Source organism: Cebus imitator, unplaced genomic scaffold (genome assembly GCF_001604975.1).
Source record: "Cebus imitator isolate Cc_AM_T3 unplaced genomic scaffold, Cebus_imitator-1.0 Scaffold189, whole genome shotgun sequence".
Lineage (NCBI taxonomy): Eukaryota > Metazoa > Chordata > Mammalia > Primates > Cebidae > Cebus > Cebus imitator.
The window spans coordinates 3,906,706-3,928,036 of NW_016107504.1; the positions used below are offsets into that span (position 1 = coordinate 3,906,706).

The 21,331-nt window shown below is 45.8% G+C and overlaps 1 protein-coding gene across 1 annotated transcript in view; it reads left to right on the forward strand.

Moving 5' to 3' along the window:
* The window catches only part of RTL9 (retrotransposon Gag like 9), a 44,835-nt gene extending 23,526 nt beyond the window's left edge, over nt 1-21,309 (forward strand). Inside the window, exons 2-4 of the mRNA XM_017546507.2 lie at nt 11,000-11,115; nt 16,380-20,370; nt 20,909-21,309. Of these exons, the coding sequence (XP_017401996.1) occupies nt 16,447-20,370; nt 20,909-21,028 (4,044 nt within the window). The 5' untranslated portion in view covers nt 11,000-11,115; nt 16,380-16,446 and the 3' untranslated portion in view covers nt 21,029-21,309. The remainder of the gene's footprint in view (nt 1-10,999; nt 11,116-16,379; nt 20,371-20,908) is intronic.
* The last annotated feature ends 22 nt before the right edge of the window (nt 21,310-21,331 follow it).

Here is a 21,331-nt window from a genome sequence, read left to right on the forward strand (position 1 = left end):
TGGGTGCTGTGGTAGAGGAACATATCTGGGGAATTTGGAGAAGGCTTCATGGATGAAGGAGGATTGAGGGGCATCTTGAATGAAGGCAGGTTTCATCACGAGGAATAGTGAAGGAAGGGAAAGAACATTCCAGGCAGAGGGAACAGTATCTGTGTGACAGGGCCTAGTGCATGTTCCAGAGGGCAGGACAGTCGTGGCTGGGCGCACCACAGGCAGCAGCAAAAGGGGAATGGATGAGTGTTTGGGGTCAGCTATTCAGAGCCCTGTTGGCCAAGATGAGGGTTTTGTTCTGTGAGCAACAGGGAGCCACTGGAGCTTTTTATTAAGGCAGACTAGGTACAGACCAGGAAGACAGTCCTTACCACACCAGGGTGAGGAAGGATTGGAAGGAAGAGAGGCCAGCTGCAGGCGGACCAATTGGGAGACCATCTCCAGGGTGCAGGCAAGAAGCAGAACAGGCTCTGAACCATGACTGGCAGTGAGAGGCAAGAGGAGGGGAGACTTGGGGCATATGTCAATAGGTAGAAACCTCAGGGCTGGCTGTCATGGGAGTCAAGGAGAGGGAAAAGGTGGCAAGGACCCTGAGGTTCCAGCTTGGGTCCGTGGTGATACTGTCAACTGAGGCGGGGAACACAAGACTGTTAGTAGAGGGGGGAGTGAGGGGAGACAGGTGACGAGGTCCGTTTGTACTTGTTGGGTTTGGGGTACTGTACAGTGGACATGTCCAGCAAGAAACTGGGAATCCTGGCTTTGAGCCCAGGCCAGACATAGGGGCTGGAAAGCCACCACGGTCAAGGGGTATTGGTTGACTTCATGGGACTGGATGGGGTTTCTCTTCTCCCATTTTAATCCTCCAGGGCAAGGGCTGGGGACAGAGTCGGGTGAGCCAAAGTAATTAAGGAGGGAGGTGGTGGGGGACACCAGCCCAGAGTGAGAAGACACCCTTCTTTAGACCTTCCCAGAAACATCCCCTTCCCCTCATGCTCATGGTCCTTGTTCCAGGGCTGCACTCAGGCCAGTGACATGAGGAAGGGAGGGAGGGAGGAAGGAAAGAGGAAGGGACAGAGGGAGGGGAGAAGGAAGGAGCTCTGTGCACAAAAATTGTGCCCGTGCAGGAGCCATGAAGCAAGGACAGGACAGTCACTTCAGCTCTGAAGTTCTTTAGTGTAGTAGTGTCTTCTAACAAAACCTAATAAATTAACAGCTGTGGATTTGGGGCAGCAAGTACAAAGGCCACAAGTCTACAGTGACCCCTGCAACACTCAGTGCCAGCAACTGCATCACCACTGCTGCAGAGCTGGGAGCACATTCATGACAGCATTTTTCAAGCTCCTGTCTGTGCAAACTACAGCCGGTCTCCTAGGAGTCCTAACACTTTAATTAGACCTAGCAGGTCCCAGAACAAAATCCCACAGTCCCATAAATCTATGGCAACAAGTTAGGCATGAGAGCTTTAGTTACACCCTGGATGTAAGAGAACCCAAACTGCCACTTTCTTTCTGAGTCTCTAAATGACCCTTGACCAATCCCTTTACCAGAAATATTTATCCAGGTTAGCCTTGGTCTCTGAGACCTTGAGCACTTCTACTGATTTCTCTGTTGAATCCCTGGAACTACAACAATAATAGTTCTGAACACTTTATACTCATCATCTCGTTTATTCCTCACAAATATTATAAATCCTATTTATATATATATATGTATAATATTTATAGTAATAAGAATAGCAGATATTTTGCTGAGACGAGGCATGGCTCTAAACAGGTTACATGATTAATAATTCCACACGAACAACACTATGAGGTATTATTACTGTCTCCATTTTACAGGGGAAGAGCAAGTCACAGAGAGATTAAGTTGTTCAAGGTCACACAGCCTATAAGAGACTTAGACTGAGAAGCAAAGCCTGCCAGTGTGGCTGCACTGTGCTATTAACCAGCAACATCTTCTGTAGCCCTAGCTAGCTCAAAATGATTCTCAATGAAGAATTGCTGTGCGTTTTGCACTTCAGGCTGGTAGCACTGCTGATTTAGGTCTGCAGTCTAGATAACTGAAACTACTCAGGGTCTTTGTGAAGTAGCTTAGGAGATGCTGCTTGGACAAGACAGGGTCAGGACTTCTAAGGCATTTCCATGTGCTTCTGGAGAGTCAGGATGTAGGCTGGGGTTCATTATGGGACCCAGCTGTGTGACTTCCCTCGTCAGCCCTTGCCCCCATTCCCCAAGATAGAGTGCACTGTTTCTTAAGGCATGGCTTAAAGAGAGTCCTTTAAACATGACAATTCTAGGGCTAAAGCACAAACCTACTCTATAGAGACAGCTGCTGGAATATGCATTTTAATAAACTCTCAGGCTGAATTACTTTGAGAACCATCAAAGTCTACTTTGACAGGATATAGGCTTGTCTTCTGATTCTAGAAGTACCGTAAACCTGACTAGGGGTGCTTCCCACTCCTCTTTTCTGCTGAGCAGAGAAGCAGGGAGGACTAGAATGGAGAGAACATGCTGAGGGCATGCCTGCACAGAAAGCTGAGCTCCTTCTTGTCACCACACCCCTTGAAAGAGTGAACTCTGTATCCCCAGGAGAGGATGGGGAGGGACAGAGAGAGGAAGCTATGGAAAGCCTCTGGAAGCCCTAATACCCTGGGGCCCAGATAGGGGAGTCCCCTGAGGGAGGGAGAGAGTGGGGCTGTTGGAAGGGGAAAGTAGCTATGGGCCAGTAGCCTCAGGAGCTGAGAGTCACAGTGGGAGTGACTGTGGCTTCAGAGTGATGCCACAGCTGCAATGAACTCTACAGCACCCAGAGACCCAAAGTTTTCTGTAGGGCTCCTTTTGTTTTATTAGTGCTTCAGGAGTTGCAGACTTCTGGACCCTGCTCTCCCGGAAGTGATTCCATTTCGCCACCAGGAAATGGGCAGCAAAGCTCAGTCTGTGGTTGGGGAAAGCAAAGGAAAAGATTTCATGATTCTTTAGCAGTGAATCCATCTATTTAGTGAGCTGGGGGATGGAATGGATCAGAACTAGTGAGAGGGAAGGCTTAGAAATGTTCTCTAGTGGGACTGGGAGGAAACGGTGAGAAGGCGACGTTAAATGAAGGAGATAGTAAGTCCCTGACCCCTGCAGTTGGGATACTTGCACTGAGTGGGACGATTTCCTGATATAACCTATCCTCAGGCAATGAAGCATAAGCACAGAGCCAGGAATGCTAATCATTGCTGATTTTTGTTAAGCATTTCCTTCGTACTAGGCACTGTACTGGGCTCTACATGCATCATCTCATTCAGTCTTTACAACATTATATGAAAGCTCTTACTACTGTGCCCATTTTACAGATGAGGTTTAGATAGCTTATACCACTTGCCCAAGGCCACACAACTAGTAAGTGGCAGAGCCAGAATTGGCACCCAAGTAGTCTTAATCCAAAACCGCATCTGCTAGGGCTTAGGAAGGAGCCCACATAGAGCTGTGGGGATGCTGAATCCTTGACCTGTGGCTTTACATGGGCAACCTCTCTTCAAACCTTACAGCTCTTGGAAAATAAAGTGAATGGCTGTATCTATCATGGATCACCTTGGGAATGAGTTCAATGCTGGTATGAAAAGAATGAAAGGGTGAGAAGAGGGTCTCAAAAGTCTAAATCTTAGTATGGTCCCCTCCTTTGGCCTACCCACTCTGGGCTGAAGAAATGCTAGGATTGAGGGGCGAAGCAGATTGTTAGATCTGTTTGTTCCATGTACTGGGGCCTCATAACATTTTTGGAGCCCTTGTTCAGTGACTCAGGTAACTCAGCCTGAGGGTACCTTTGCAGGGAGTTCCCCTATCTCTTATCCTATGTTACTACATGAGATTCTTCCTCCTTCTTGTAACCCAGTTACATTAAGTGGGCCTTTTCTTATTCCCCAAATCCCGAGTATCTGCCCCAATAAGTTGCCTGTATCCCATTTTAGCAAGAATAGAATCTTCCCTTTCTACCAACAGAGCTTCTTAGCGCTTTGGCCTTGCCTGGGTCCTGCTTGCAGACTTCTGTTCTGAGGCTCATGCTTGTACCTAGAATGATTTCATGTTCCTCCTCTCTGTTTGTCCCTCTATCAGAACCTGCTTTCAGGATGGGAGGCTTAATAGGCTGATCCTCCCAAGAGGTTGGCATTTTAACTGTTGCCAAGGCCCTGAGTCAAAAGAATTATATACTTAAAAATTTTCAAGCCCTTGGGAGCGGATAGGGAGAGATTGGAAAGGCCAATGGAACATTCTTAATGTTCCTGGAATGCCACAAGGTGGACATAAAATTCAGGCTTCTGCCAAGATAGGACCTGGATTATTTTGGTTATAATCAGAATCTGTAATCTGCCCCCACCCCAGCATTCAGGGCTTTGACCAAGTCTTCCAGACAATGAACCTCTATGATCCAAGCATCATTTTCTCAGAGCTCCTTAGAAGGAGGAGAGCTAAGAAACTTCTTGAAATACCAAAGACCCAGCAAACAGGTGGTAGTGAAGGCAGAAACAAATTCCTCCCGAGACTAGTTTTGTCCTATAGCCTGGAAACAAATCCAGTCTCCACCAGACACAAGGTGAAATTTCTGTCTTGGTTTTTTTTTAGCACTGATATTAACATTGTTCTTTTCAAATCATCTTCAGAACAAGAACTTTTAAAATAAAAATAAGAAGCTGTTCATTTTGCCAGTGAGAGAAATTAAAGGCAGCCAGCCTTGGTCAAAGGAACATCTTATCCTTTGCCTTTGATAAGGACAATGTTCCTTCCATTGTACTCTAAAAGGGTAAAATGTTCTTGCCCTCTTTTATTCTGATTCGTGGCTGAGGGTTATATGACAGTTCAGAGAAGGACATGATTTTTAGTACGGGTGGTGGCAAGTTTACCAGATGGCTTCCTAGCCAACATATTCCTTCCCCTCACCTCCAAACAAAATATGTACCCTGAGAATGATCTGATCTCAGTGTTAGGAGAAGAGAGTAGGTAGCAGGGCATGGCTCTGTCATTGTGGGCTATTTTGAGGGGACATCAGCAGTCCCAAAAGAAGGAAAAAAGAAGGAAAAGAAGGGCTGATTCTCCTTTTGTGAGCAGCCATTGGAGCTGCTTCAGGGACTAACAAGCCAGCCAGAGACAATGTCCTCTCTCAGGAAAGCACTAAAAGCATCAGAAGTGCTCCTTTCATGGGGAGCCAACAGTTATTTTGGCCTCTCTTTCCATTAAAATAGGAAAGCATTGAAAGGAGCCATTGGTGGCATAGTGTGGAGCCTCCCCATCGTGGCAGCATTTCTAACTGCGTTGAGAATTAACCACGTTGCTCTTCCTTTTCACCATGGAGGAATTTCTAGATTTTTATTTATACCCTACCACTTAGAACATCTTTCACTGTTTCAGCAAATTGCAGCATAAAAGATGGAGAAGCCAGCAGGGGCTGTGCGCACAATAATAGCTGTGGTTGCATTTAAGACATTCAAATGCCAAGGGTGCGCTTCTCCCATTAAGTCCAACATAAGAAATCAGGTGTGCACAACACTGCTGAACAGAAGACCCCAAAGGACAGGTGGAGTTTCTGGTATGCTGTGGTGGTGGTTGGGGGGTGAGCTTGGGAAAGAACAAACAGGCATTTTCATTTTCCAAACTAAGAAGCAGTTTCCGTGGGGGGTGGGGAAGCAGTGGGGATGTCAGAAATTCTTCTAACGCCATGGACCTGCCCACACCTGAGTCAGATAATGATGACCTTCCCCAGGCCCTGTTTTCCTCTCCCGCTCCCCAAAAGACAGCATGAGCATGAGTAAACCGGGTACTTACAGGTACAGAAGAATTTGGAACAGGAAAATGGAGCTTACAGGCTCCCGAATGCCTGCCGAGTCAGTTGCATCAGATTAGGAAGTGATGATCGTAAGAATAAGATGTTTGGAAAATCTTGTCCCCTGAAAGCCCCCTAGTTTTTCTTCTCAGCCCACATCCAAACTCAGACCACCCCCAGGACCTTTCTCATCCTGCCAGACTGCCTGGTGCCTCCGTGCCCCTTACCGTGAGGGTGTGCTGGCAGTCACACTGCCTCTTTGAGCCTGTGGCCCGGCAAGGTAGTCAGGCTCCTGGGATTAGGTTGGCAGGAGTGACTGTCCTCCAAATGATTAGCCCAGAGAAGGAGAGAGAAAGCAAGCAAACCCAAAATCGGGTCCAGGGTAGAGAGCTCCAGGTCCTTAGCATGTTCCTGGCGTATTCCAAAAGTGGCATCCACAGCAGAGAAAATGTCCCAAAATAGCTCAGACTGCCAATGCCTTGCTGAAACCCGAGAAAGAATTGCTGAATTTAAAGATCTGGGTCGCTGTGGGTGTGTGATCAAAGTGCAGATTTTTTGGTAGGAGGGACTCAAGCCATGAGTTTAGGAGTGACATAAGGTCACTTGGGTCATGGCCTGCCTTCTCTTTTCCAACTTGCTGAAGTTGGTGGCAATGTCAGAGAGCTCCTCTATGCTGAGGCAGGGGTTTGGAAAGAGGTCCTAAGGATGCTGTTTTCATGCCCAGGTCTCTGATGCACTAACAATATGAAATAGCAGTGCTCTGCTTTCTGAATTTCAAACAAAGGAACTCATAATATGCCAAGGTTGCTTTAGGATATTGCTGTGTGACTGATGCCATTACGTTTTCAGTAGATTTTTCATTTCTTTTGGCCTTTAGCATAAGTAAATGTCAGCTTCTTAAAAATCAACAGAGAAGAGCAAACAATAGGGTCTCTGTAATTTTCTTGGGATTTGAGAAATCTCCCCTCCCTAGCTTCTGACTGGATCGTGTCTGTACACTGCTGCCTGTGGTCCTGGGAAGGACGAGGTCCACTCAGACATACTGTCTCATTTTTACATTTGCTGAGATCTTGGGATACTATCCTTTTGTCAGGTATGTCGAAACCTCAGGACTGTCTGCAGAGTGTGTGGTTTAGTATGTGGAAAGTTCAGCATATGTCATTCTTGGACTGGCCTTGGGGTTTAAGAAGAAAAAGCCCAGAATTTGGTTTCAAATTCCAGCTCTGCCTGTCTTGCTGTGTGAAATTGGGTGAGTCAGTTTTCCTTTCTGGACCTCAGTTTCCTCTTCTATAAACTGAAGACAATAATCTTCATCCTAATTCTAACCCAGTGGTGTAAAGAGTGAGAGTTGAAAGAATGCTGCAAAGGGAATGGTTTGGCACTCTCAGTAAGTGGTGACATTTTTCAGTTCTTCAGGGATCCCTGATTGGTAGCCACTACCTGCATCCACATGCCTATAGTGAACCCAAGACATCCCACAGTACTAGGCACTGTGAGCTTCACGTCTAGGAGCCTAAATAGCTTCTACTTTCAAGTTGTGGGACTTTTGGCAAGTAGCTCAATGCTTAGTAGCTCAGTTTTCCCATCTGTCAAGTGGGTATACAAACTAATAATAAGACAGGTCCACAATCCCTTATCTGAAACTGTTGGAGCTAGACATGGTTTAGAGTTCCGACTATTTGGATTTTAGAAAAGCAATGTGGTACATGTAACATACATATCACACCTTAATGAAATCAAAGATACTACCCTGTGATCAAAGTCATTAATATTTCTAAATGGGATAAATAAATAGCCTCATGTCAATTCAGGCCCAGTTTTGCCACCAAATGAGCTTGCCACAAACTTTCAGTTTTCAGAAGCTTTAGGATATCAGAGAGGCACATAGGAAGTTGTGGACAATGAAAGATGTTCATACTTATTTAGTGCATGTAATGTACCAGTCATTGCTCTAAGTACGCATTAACTCTAATTGGCCCAATAAGCCTATGAGGTAGGCAGTGTGATTATTATCATCCCCATTTTATAGATGAGAAAACGGAGATTCAGAGATTAAATCACTTGCCCAGGGTCCCAAAGCCAGTTAGGAGCAATGCTGGGATTCCAACCCATGCAGTTCAACTCTTATCCACCTTGTCTGCCTAATGTATGAGGTTAAACTGAGGCTCTAAATGCCTATGGGGGCTGAGCAGGTCACTGAAAAAGTAAAGGTGGCCCATGGTACTAAGGCAAACTGGTGAGCACATGCCCCACCTACAGAGAGCAGCTTGTTCAGCTCTGGCTGATTGTTGCTATATCGGATTTAGGATCGAAGTCTTCCTGTTTTTTATTTTATTTATTTATTTTTCAGAAAAGCCAGAAATCCAGCTTTCTGTCTAAAATTTCCTGACTTTTAAAGGTTGGCAACTAATTTTAAAAATGTTAAAAACATTGTATGGGTCAAATAAAATCTGTCTTCAGTCTGGATTTAGCCTGTGGCTGCCAATTTGCAAGCTCTGCAATGAATAAATAGATGTGAAAGTGCTTTGGAAACTTAAAAACGTGTTCTAGAAACAGAAGGGTCTAATATTAGGGTTATATCTTGTTTTTTCCTTGACTGTGGTCTAGTTTTTTAAAAACTGGTGTTCCCGGCCTGATGGAGATGAAAAGTCAGAATTAAATGGAGACTTCAGTGAACTTGAGTGCTTCATTCCTTTGGGAGGCTGGATAAATGAGAAGCCTAGGTGTACTGGATGGATTAAGCCTCAGAATTCCTGCCACACCCATGAACCCCTGCTATGGAGTTTCCATCCACAGGCCCTAGCTCAGGGAAGTAGCAGTTTCTTATGAATAGGTGACTATGCTTGGTATCACATGATCCTACTTACCCCTAGCAGTAGCCAGTTGAGCCAGAAGAGGGCATCTGATCCATGGGCAGTCAGTTTATAGGCTGGCAAACAGCCTATGAAGGAACCTAGGATGAGAACTTTGCCCAGCAAGTACAGTTATTGAATTTGGACCAATAAGATTCTCTCTCGGGGAGTTTGAATACCAGACCTAGAAAGGGTGAGCAATTGGCAACAGGGGCAGAAGCTGAACACAGAGAAGGCAGACAGCAGGGCCCCTGGATAAGCAGGAACAGGAGAGATTACTGAACCTCAACTATGTGCCAGACTCTTTACATGTTGTTTTGTTTAATACATTCAAAGAGCATGTGAGGTAGGTATTGATATTATGTGTATTTTACAGACGAGGAAACTGAGGTGAAATAACTTGAAGTGTTGGGGTTCAAGTTCAGACCTGTTTGGAGTTAAAATCAGAGTGTAGGAACCCCAAAGCCAGTGGTTCTGAAACTCTAGTGTTCCAGAATCACTTGGGTTAAATGCAGGTTCCTTGGTGTCACCCCGGACCTATATTGATTCTGACTCTTTGAGGGTAGAGCCTCCTCCCCCTCACAAATCTGTGTTTTAGCAATTTTTTTAGGGAGCACTTGGTGCAGGGTCTCCCCACCACAATTTTATTTTGAGAAATGCAGTCTCAGAGGGTATGGCAAGTACTGTGTACTGTGCTTCCATCACCTACAGAAACAAGGTCAATGTCAACAGATGTGATCAAACTCCAATTTAAAATCTTTTGGAAATGGGGCCAATTTTGTAAAAAAGAGGACATTAGTTTGTTCTCTTCTCTCATCAAGGAAGTCTACATTAATACCAGTTATTTAAGAGATGATAAGATTGAGATGAATGCTCAGTAGTTGTAAACATGATTGGATCTACACTTCTGGGTGGGTGCAGAGCTAGCATATGTTCACTAAGCATTTTCTATGAGGTGCATAAACTGGAGAAACTCAGTGCTCTGGCATCAAAGAACACGAGAGAAAATAACCAAATGCAGATAGACATATTGTAAACCATGGAGCTTAAAATATAAACCTACTAGCTACGCTAATTGTAGAGTTTCTTCTCAGCCCTAGAGAATTTGTGTAAGAATCCCATCCATGCCACTATTTACACCATTGATTAAAAATGCTGATCAGGAGACTGTCAAGGCTAGGGACCTCCTTCTTGGTTGTTGCAGATCTCCTACTCTGGCAATGGTGTTCAGCTGGTTTTGAATTTTTCTGCTTTTAAGAACTCTCCCTGGGAAGACTAGTGGTCTGAAGGTTGCTTGGAGAGTCTCAAGTCAGAAACTGATTTGTGGTCCAAATGCTTCACAGCATCACACACTTATTCCTACAAGAGAGCCATGTGGTCCAAGGGGTGGCACAGGTCAAATGTGTTGGCCAAGAGTCGCCTCAGCAGGGCTTGAATCTGCACTTGGCAACTTTTATTTCACTCTGTCCATTCCTGTGGATACTTTATCTGTGTTAATGTCCTCATTTGGGCTAAGGTCAAACTCCTGTTTTCTCTCTTCTGGCCAGAAAGACTTCCTGTCTTACAGGTATATGATCTTATCTGTGTTGATATTTTAACTCTGAGTGATTCCCTAAAGCAGGTCCTTGGACAAGTGCCCATCCTCCAGGAAAATTGCAGCAGTCCACCGTGCAATGAGAAAGCCTGAGGACTAGGTAGCAAATGTTTCGCAGAGAAGAGAAATCTATTTCATGTATTGTTCTTTTTTCTGAGGTTATTTCCTTCTCTTTTGGGGTTGAAAGGAAGCCCTTTCTGTTTAGAAAATGATGATTTTAGGTTGTTTTGTTTCTTAATGCTTTTACTTGGAAAAATAAAAATCTGGAAGCTTAATATCAGTCCCTCAGTTTTTGGGTTGCATTAGCTGCAAGTCTGGGAACCTGGTCTGATTTTGTGTTCTGCTAGCACCTCTAGGTACCTCCTATTGCCACTTATGTTCTAAGTGCTTATAAATTACCTGCTTCGTAATCTGCAGCAGAATCTCGCTGAGGATTGACATCAAGCTTACAGCTCTGGAGTTTATGGTATACTGGTCTGTAGTTTCCTTATTTAAGAAAATTGGGACACTGCCCATTTGCAGTCCTCTGGTATCCCTCCAGTTCTCTCTGATTCCACAGATCCTCCAGGACGGCACCTAATGCAAGGCAGTTCTCTTTGCTCTTCTTATAATGTTCTTTTCCCTATAGAGTTGGACGTGCATATACATGTTGTTTGGGGAATTTGCAGCACATCCAATGAAAGCATAATTCCCAACTAAGAGTCAAACCCTTTTCTTTGGAGCTACCCAGAACACACCTACCCTCTCTTTCGTATGACAGCCCTTCAGAGACTTGAAGACAGTGTGTGACTCTCCTGTGAGTTAAGAGCACTGGCTGAGTCAGACAGACCCGAGTGACAAGCCCAGCTTCACTCTCTTTCAGCTGTGAAAGCCAAGGTAAGTTACTTGATTTTAATTTCTCTCTAGTTCAGTTCTTTAGCTGATTTAGAAAATGAGAGTAAAAAAACCGCTTTATTGGCTTATCATGCAATAAATAAGATGATGTATGTGAAGTGTTTAACATAGTGCCTGGCGTAGTAAGCACTCAGTAAATGCTAGCTATTTCCCCCTCTTTATTTATAAAGAGCTGGGTGGGCATTTTAAGTGTCAGGGCTGTGTGTGTGAGGGGGGAAAAAGAAAGTAGGGAGGATTTCTATTTCCCTGAATGATCAAGGAAGGCAGAAGATCCTAAAGTAGAGCAGGTATTTCTTTAGCCTTAGGTTATCTGTTTTCAGTTATCTGGGTGCCTATTTGCTAAGGCTCTGGGAGAAGATATTGTTGAGAATCTAGGGAAAGGCTTGTTTTCAACAGCTGGAAAGCTATTTGTTGACATATTGAACCATCTCTTGTTTATTCTTATTTCCCCGAGCAGCTAGCCATGCAATGCCCTAAACTCAATTACCTTTTGTGAGGCAGGAGCATGACACCTCCTAGCCATATTGATTAGTGTTGACTGGGTGGGACGTGAGGGACCTGAGAGATGGTAAGCAGCAATTTCTGGCCTTTTCCTTCCTTAGAAGGCCTCTCTTCTCTGTGTTCTTAGAGACTCTGGCTTTAATAGAACAGAAGTCTATGCCTCAAATGGGCTGAGCTTGCAAGAACCCTCTCTCAGTAGCTTCCTTAGAAGCAGGGTGATTAAAATAGTCACAATGGGCCAGAACTTGGAACCCTGGAGTGACCAGTGCCAGAATGGTTTTCTAACTGTAGCTCTTTGCCCATACTGGGTTTTGCAAGCAATTGCATGATATGAACTCTGAATGCCATTGCAGCCAGAAAAAGTTTGGAAGGAGACACACCTAACTGTGAACAGACAGAGGAATGGGACTTGTGGGGATGGGGGTTGGGGCACTCTCAGGACTTAGCTTTATCTGTGGGGAGGATTTCAAGTCTTTATCCTAAGGATATATTCCTAGATTACTTATGTAATTATTAAACATAAATAAAAGTTAGAGAAAGAATAAATTACTTTTAAAAACAAACCAAAAATAAAACACAAAATCAAGTGGTACAACCATTAAGCTTGTTGGGGTAGAAAGGTTGCTTGGTTGTGGGGGATGTTGGGGATCCCTAGAGAGAGCTTACAAAGAGAGGAGTGAAAAGGGCTTGAGACAGAACCCTAGGGAAACATATCTCAAAAAAATAAAATGAAATTTTGTTAGTTTTTTCTTTTTGCATTATGGGTCCATTATAGACCAATGAGAAAATACAGATAAGAAAAATGAAAATAAAAAAATCTCTAATCCCATCATTCAACTGTGGTCACTGTTGGCATTTTGGTATATGTCCTTCCAGATTTTATTTTTTCCTATGCAAAAGACTACACATTTATTTTTATAAAAATTAGATCCTCATGTACATATTATAGTGTATTTTCAATGGCTACATTAGTGGCTACTACAATTGCACCATGATTTGTTTAATCATTAAGCAAGTTGTGTTCTAACATTAGGCATTTAGGTTATTTCCAAAACTGTTGTGTTAGAATAATGCCCTGGAGCTGTGTGACATGGGGAAAGCTAGTTAACCTCTCTGTGCCTCTGGTTTCTCATCTGGAAAATGAAGGTACTAATAGAACCTACCTCACAGGGATGTTGTGTCAAATGAGATCATGTAGGTAAAGCACTTAGCGCAGTGCCTAGCACAGTAAACATCAGCTTTGATTGTTATGTATATTAATAATAATAATAGTTGTTGTTGTGAGGCCATTGTTGACAGAATGCTATTCTGTGACTTTTTTTTTTTTTTTTTTTTGGGCTTTCGGGGGAAAGGAGAGTGACTGGAATTCTTCTTTTGAGCACTATAGTGTAGTGAGCTCTGGAGTCACACAGAACTGTGTGCTTTTGGTCATGTCAATTCACCTCATGGAGGCTGTTTCCTTACCTGTATATTAGGAATTAAAAGGACCTAGCTTACAGGGTAATTGTAAACACCAAATGAGATAATGTTTGTGAAGCCCTCAGCCCCGTTCTTGGTATGTGGGAAGAGTTCAAGCAAGATCAGTTGTTGTTGTTATTACCACAAGGCTCCAGCCATCTGTAGTAAGACAGTTTCCTTGCTTTGTGGTGTGGGGGTGTGGGGGAGATGGCAGTGAGTAGAGGGCTCAGAGTTTCTAATCATTTGTCTGATTACAGAGAGATAAAATGGTTTCGGTCAGAATGACCAGGGCTGAAATCGGTTTGTTTTTTTTAATGTGACTGTGGTCACATAGACTTCTCCAAGCTAATTTCCTTGTGTATAAAATGGGAATGATGTCAGTGCCTACCTTACAGGTGTTGCTGGGAGGTCAGAATGATATAATGCATGTGTCGTGCTTAGCCCAAGTGCTCACTTTTTGTTGATCACTAATTATGAGGTTTATAATGACCCGATTGCCTCCCTTGTCAAACTCTTTATCCCTATAGAGGGATATAGAACAGGGCTGCTTGAACTTCGCCTGGAGGCTTTGCCCTATCCAAGGCTCAGGGACCAATTCTCCCCTTAGACTGAGGGTTTCTCCCCTTCGACTGACTGCACCAATTCAGGACAACTAGAGGCCTCTGATAAACCTTTCTGCTAGTTCTACTCTGACCTCGTGCCCCAGTTCTAGAAAGCAGGCTGTAGCCCTGTTTGTATGAACAAGCCCTCACCTGGTATGCTCAAGGCTGGTGTTTTTCTTGCTAGTGGTCTGAAATCCACAGAGTCTGAAATCCACGGAGCACTGCTGTTGAATCCTAGTCCTGTGGCAGGGATACTGGTGGCTGGATTCCCCTCCGTGTCTCTGACCCTGGGGTAAATTGCCTTTGTTATCATGACCATTACAGGGCTCTATTAAGGTGTTTACTTGCCAGCCCGCACTGACCATCCTCCCAAACCCTCTTCTTCTGCACCTGAACCTCTTTGAACATTTCTGATGCTGCTCCACTCAATCTCCACCCTCAGTTCCCTTTCCTCAAGCCCTCTACCTGTGCTTCTCTGTCATATCAGTTGCAATGCCTGGATACCAGGACTCCTTCCTGTGTGTGCTCAGCCACAGAGGCCATATATCTTGTTTTCTGAGCCAGGACCCTTCTCGTCTCATCTCTTTAATTGTGTTAATCTCCTCTTTTCTCTGGGACTGCCAGAGGCGGGCAGAGTAGGGTGGGGCACAGGCTGGTGGGACTGTTGGGGGCAATGGGGAAGAGGGGTGTAGTTGCATAGGCCAAGTGCTAAAGTGGAGCTTCTGGAGGACTGTCAAGTGAAAGGCGGCCAGAGGCAAATGTCAGAGCCTATATAGAGGCAGGAATCTGGGACCAGAAAGACAGAGCAAGCAGTAGCAAGTCAGGAGCAGTGGGGAGGGTGGGCGGGCAGGCTGGCTGGCGGGCAGGGGGGCGTGGCAGGGGATAGCAAAGGGAGATTGCAAAGAACAGCTGCTGGTATTGGGTCTTACTTTAAGGAACTGGCTGGGCACGAGGTATAAGTTAATTGGCCAGAATAAAAGAGCTAGGGGCGCATAGGATACTCTCTGCCTCTTCTCTGTCACTGGCAAGGTAAGATCTTTCTGGGTTTTGCCTGGTAGGAAACTGTGGCATGTTCAGAAATTTTTCTGAAGATGGGAGGTGGAGGTCTGTGGCTGCTCTTCTGACTCATCTTTCCCATTGCACCAATTATTACAATAACCAGGGTGGAGGCCAGCATTTCTTTTATGACATTCCATCTTGGGATTGTCCAGGCTGGAGACAGATGCAGGGATTTCAGTAGGGAGAAAGGGGGAGAGGTGAATCCTTATAGCACAGTGGTGAAGAGTAGGGGGCTCTGGAACTGGATGGACTCAGGAATCCATGTGTCTGCAGAGAAATTATTAAGTTTCTTTGGGTCTGAATTTTCTCATTTGTAAGATGAAGACTACAACTGAAATCTCTTAGTGTTGCTATGGGAACCACATGAGATGATGCATGTAAAGTGCCTGGCAGAGTGCTTGCCAGTCAGTGCATACTAAAGAACAGTTCCCTGTTAGCATTTCTGTTGCAAGTTTTCTCATTATTATGGAATCACAATTCCATGAGTTGATGACTTTTGTGACGTTGTCCCAAAGTAGCAAGTTTCTGGTTTTGGCATGGGTAGGCTGTGGGAACATGTCAATATTGTGTAATATTTGCATTGGCTTCCAAGCCGTGTGTTCAGAAGCCCCTTTTGGAGCTGCTTATTGGATCAGGCTGAAGGGGTGAGGCTCTGGGATTGCCCATCCCCATGTCATCAGAAAAACTTGAAACTTGTACATGCTAGAGACTGGGCTTTAAGTGACCCATAATCTAGGATGCCAGAGAAATAATTGAATGCAAGCTCACGGATGCCAAACACTAGGCAGTCCCCAGGAGGGTGTCAGAATCAATGAAATACAGTTTGTCACTGTCACAGTGACCCCATTTTAGCCTTGAACTTGGCGAATCTGAGGAAGGTTGTAAAATGGGGACAATATTATCTGTTGCCCAGGAGATTGTAAGGCCCAAATGGGGTAATGCTTACAAAGGCCCTCACGTTATAGGAAGTTGTGGATCGTTGTCTAAAGTACAGTGCCTGGCACATACTATGGGAAGCAATAAATAGTAGTAACGGAGTGGTGGTTGCTGTTATTAATAACAATAATGAAAATAATAAGCAGAAGTTTCAGTTCATGGAATGTTGCTCTCAGTCATTGATCAGATAAATGTCTCCCTTTTCCTTAGGAGAACATTTAGGGACATCAGAGTAGTAAAATGAAGATTAAATCATTGGCAGAATGTAATGAGCCCCAGGAACTAATGATTATCTTGGGGCAAAGTGCTTTCTCCTTCAGGCCTGTCAGTACCTTGGCTAGCTTGTGAGTACTGCCTTGGGATAAAATACAGCCCAGGAACCTGCACTTCTTACACTTGGCCAGAAGGTGGTGATGCTGCTTCATTTAACTCAGGACTGTTCAGGCTCCCGGCTGCGGAGTTTGCTGGCGTTTATAGCATTTACAAACTGAGAAGCTGTGCTGTGTAACTGGGTGGGTTGGTTTGAAAACAATAGAGGCAGAAACGGTATTTGCTCCAGCTCCAAAGTTGTTGATAGCCTCACCTTGAGTGCCATATACCTGACAACGCATAAAACAGGTCTCCATCATGAACAATTTGTCTATTTCCCAATATTGGCTTTTGACCTCTAAACTTGTTTCTTGTTTACAGATTTTCTTGCCGCTTGGGCTTCAGCAGGAAGGGGCTTCCTCTACACTGTCCTGTTGCTGTGGCAGACATGTCAGTACCCTTACACTCACTGCAATTCAGCAATACAACGAAGGAGGAAAATGTTGAGCCCCCAAACAAGCGGATGGCCTTCTCTAGACCAATGACGGAGACCAGAGCAGACGTCCAGATTCTGCATTCTCATATACAGTTGCCTGTATTCTCGACTTCAGCCTCAGATCCTGGAGGGACATCCATACAGTTGATGACATCTCCAGCCTTTGACACCATGTCTGCACCTGTAATGGGAGTACCAAACTCTGGAGACTTGTCCCCACCCCTAATGCCAACCTCGGACTCCGGGGAACTTTCCCCATTGCCAATGCCAGCCTCAGATGCCGAGGCACTGTCCCCATTACTAATGCCAGCCTTAGATTCTGAAACATTGTCCCCATTGCTGTCTACTTCAGAGTATGGGTTAATGTCCCCAGAGATGATGACAATTCCTGACTTTGGAACAATGTCCACAACACTAATGGTAGCACCAGATTCTGCAGAGATATCACCATTGGCAATGCCAACTCCATCCTCTGGAGCAGTGTCTACACCTATAATGAGCACTTCATCCTCTGAGGTAATGTCCACACCATTAATGCTAGCCCCAGATTCTGGAGAGATATCCCCAATCCTAATGCCAGATATGAACCCTGGAGTGATGTCTACACAGCCAGTGCCAGCTCCCAGCTCTGAGGAAATGTCCCCATTGCAAATTACAGATGAAGACACTGAAGCAATGTCCAAAGTACTAATGACTGCCTTAGCCACTGGAGAGATATCTTCTCTGCTAATGTCAGGCACAGACTCTGAAGCGATATCCTCACTGATAATGTCAGCCCTGACTTCTGAAGGAACATCAACCCAGGAAACAGGCATCCAAAACTCTGGGGGAATATCTACCCCACTCATGTCAGACCCACACGCTGGAGTAATGTCTTCACTTTTAATGTTAGCTCCAGACTCTGAAGTAATGTCCACACCGCTACCGTCAGTCCCAGATGCTGGAGAAATGTCCATAGTACCAAAGCCAGCTCCAGATGCTGAAGCAATGTCCCCAGCAGCCATGATGGCCCTACCTTCTGGAGTGATGCCCACCCAGATTATGTCAGTCCAAGGCTCTGGAATGATGTTCCCATGGTCAACACAAAATCTAGACTCTGAAATCCTGTCTACTCTGCCAGTGAGAGGTACAGCCTCTGGGGTGATGTCTGTACCACCAGTAAGAGCTTCAGACTCTGGAGCAATGTCCACACCGCTAATGGGAGACCCAGCCTCTGGAAATCTGTCTGCATTGCAAAAGACAGTTCCAGTTTCTGGAGCCATGACCACCCCACTGATGACAGTCACAAGCTCTGGAGTGATGTCCACAGAGCAAAGGTCAGCCAAAGCCTCTAGAGTAATGCCCACACAGTTAACAATGTCCAAAACTTCTAGAGCAAGGCTCAAACGCTCTACGAAAGCCACGGCCAAACAGCGCGCGAGAGCCTCAGCCTCTAGAAAGATGTCCACACCACAGAGGAGAGCTCCAGCATCTGGAACAATGTCCACCCAGTCAATTATGGCCACAGCCTCTGAAACAATGTCTATGTCACAAATGAGAACCACTGCCTCAGGACTGACATCTGCACCACAAATGAAAGCCATGACTTCTGGAGCAATGTCCACCCCACTAATGACGGCCCAAACCTCTGGATCAACATCCACACTGTTAATGAGAGACGCAGCCCCAGGTATGATGTCCTGTCCACAAATGAGAGCTCTGGCCTCTGGAGCATTGTCCCAGCCACTAATGACACCCCAAGCCTCTGGAACAATGTTAACGGAACAAATGACAACCACAACTTCTGGAGCAATGTCCACACTGCTAATGAGAGACACAGCTTCTGGAGCTCTGTCCGGGCCGCAAATGACATACACAGCCTCTGGAGGGATGTCTTCACTACTAATGAGAGATGCAGCTTCTGGAGCAATGTCCACATCACAAATGACAGACACAGTCTCTGGAGGGATGTCCATGCCACTAATGAGAGCTCAAGACTCAGGAGAAATACCTGCATCACTGAGAGCCACAGCTTCTGGAAAGATGCCCAGCCAGCCAGCGAGCACCCAAGATCCTGGAGGAATGTCCATGTCGTCCATGAGATCCATGACTGCTGCAGGTATGCAGATGAGTGCCCCAAACTCTGATATGATGTCCACACCAACAAGGAGAGCTTGGACCTCTGAAACAATGTCTACACCACTAATGAGAACCCCAGGCTCTGGAGAGAGGCCCTCACTGCTCACAAGGGCTTCATCCTCCGGAGAGATGTCCCTACCACTAATGAGAGCTCCAGCTTCCGCAGAGATAGCCACGCCTCTGAGAGCCCCAGCCTATGGAGCCATGTCTGCTCCACAAATGACAGCCACAGCCTCTGGAATGATGTCCATGCCACAAGTGAATGCTCCCATCTCTGGAGCAATGTCCATGCCGCTAATGAGATCCACAGCCTCTGGAGTGACATCCGCACCACAAATGATGCCCACAGCTTCTGGAGACATGTGCACACTACCAATGAGAGCCCCAGTCTCTGTAGGAGTGTCCCCACCACTAGTAAAAGCTCCAGCCTGTGGAACTATGTTCACACCACTAAGGAGACCCTCAGCCTGTGAAGCTGTGCCCACAGAGTTAATTAGAGCTTCAGCCTCTGGACATATGTCCACTGCACAAACAACAGCCATGGTCTCTGGAGGGATGTCCAAGCCATTAATGAGAGCCCCAGCCTCTGGAACAATGCCCATGCCTTTGATGTCATCCATGGCTCCCAAAGAGATGTCTGTGCCACTAATGGAAACCATGGTCTCTGGAGCAATGTCCACTTTGCAAACCAGTGTTGCGAACTCTAGATCTATGTCCGTGACACAAACAACATACACAGTGTCTGGAGGGATGGCCATAGAGCCAATCAGAGCCTCTGCTTCTGGAGCAATGTCCACATCATTTATGAGAGCCTCAGTTTCTGGAATGATGTCCATGCCACTACCGAGAGCCACAGCCTCTGGATGTGGCATGGGGGTGTCCATGCCACAAATGACAGCCACAGACTCTAGAGGGATGTCCACACCACTAATGAGGGCACAAGGCCCTGGAACAATGTCCACCCCACGGACAGCCTTTGGAGTGATGCCCACTCTGGAAATCAAAGCCAAAGGCTCTGGAGAGGCATCTACCTCTCACATTAACATCACAGCCTCTGGATCGAAGCCCAGACCACACATGACTGCCACAATTCCTGAAACTACAAACCCACCACGAGAGGAAGTGCCATCCTTCGGAATGTTGACCCCAGCACTCTGTTACCTCTTAGAAGAGCAGGAAGCAGCACGGGGCTCATGCCCTGTGGAGGAGGAGATGGAGATTGATGAGGAGAAGCAAATGAAAGGGTTTTTGGATGATTCAGAGAGAATGGCATTTCTAGTGTCACTTCATCTGGGAGCACCAGAGAGGTGGTTCATCTTGCAGATGGAGGTAGGACACCCCCTCTCAGATGAAAATAAATCTTTCCTGAGAAGATCCCAGGGCTTATATGACTCCCTATCTGAGATAGACGTCCTCAGTGCTGTTCTTTGCCATCCCAAACAGGGCCAAAAGTCAGTCAGGCAGTATGCCACTGACTTCCTGCTGCTGGCCCGACATTTATCTTGGTCTGATGCCATTCTACGGACCAGGTTTCTGGAAGGACTCTCAGAAGCTGTTACCACCAAAATGGGTCGGATCTTCCTGAAGGTGGCTGGCAGCCTAAAGGAGCTGATAGACAGGTCTCTCTACACCGAGTGCCAGCTGGCGGAAGAGAAGGATTCCCCGGGCAACTCAAGCCAGGTCCTGCCAACAGACTGTAAGCAGAGTAATGAGGAGGCCACGCAGAATGAATTGAGCTCTCAGCAGCAGACTGAGGAGGTAATGAGGGGGAAATCCACTGAAGGTTTTTGAGCAGAGAAATAAGGAGGTCATGATAGGGAATATATCCTGCTTCCTTGAGTAGAATCAGGAGGAGGCATGGAGCTCCTAGACCTCCTAGACCATGAACCCCAAGCTGGAGTTTCATCAAGTGAGCATTGCTCTGCAGTTATTTTGGGTATATTAACTACTTTGAGGAGCAATGTCAAGCCCAGCTTACTGAGGATGTGGGATAGTTGAAGTACCAATTCTTCTGATTATGAGGGAACTGGCTGGCCTCAGTCCCAATTCTCCAGTTGTTCCAAGTCCAATTCTAAGAGATGGGTCTTTTGGGAGCTGGGGCTCATCTACAGTAACATGTGTTGTGGAGTCAGGTCACTAGGGAATTAGATGACCCTAGTCCTTGGTCACACTGTATGCAAGTGAAATAAATTAATGAAGTGCCTTGATCAGCTAAATTACAGAACTTATCCAGGTAGAACACTTCTCGTCATAGTAAGTATGGCTCTTACCTCTGTTGTCTTTTTCTCACTCCCAGCACCAGCATGTTCCCAAACGTTGTTACTACCTGAAAGAGCACGAAGACCCCCAGGAAGGTCTTCATGACCACCTTGGACAGAACACAGGCCATCATCAGAAGGCTCATACCAACAAGTGAAACTCCATGGAATCATCTCCTGTGATATCTGACTCGGCTGCTGACTGGAGGACTGGTTCCTGGACCCATTCCATCCAATTACATCATAAACCTTGTTGCCTTCACCCTTCAGCCTCCCCTTCCAGGCATATCCCACCTTACCTCTCACTTGGCTGGTTTGGCCTTCCCTTTCACCCACATGCCTATGACCTGCCTTGACAATCAGAGTGTGGACTACAAGAGTATGATGTGTGAGGTTCTGAACTCCCATCACCACCAAGGCCAGTACTAGTTCTTGGTTCAGGGGGAAGTCTAGGCAGGATA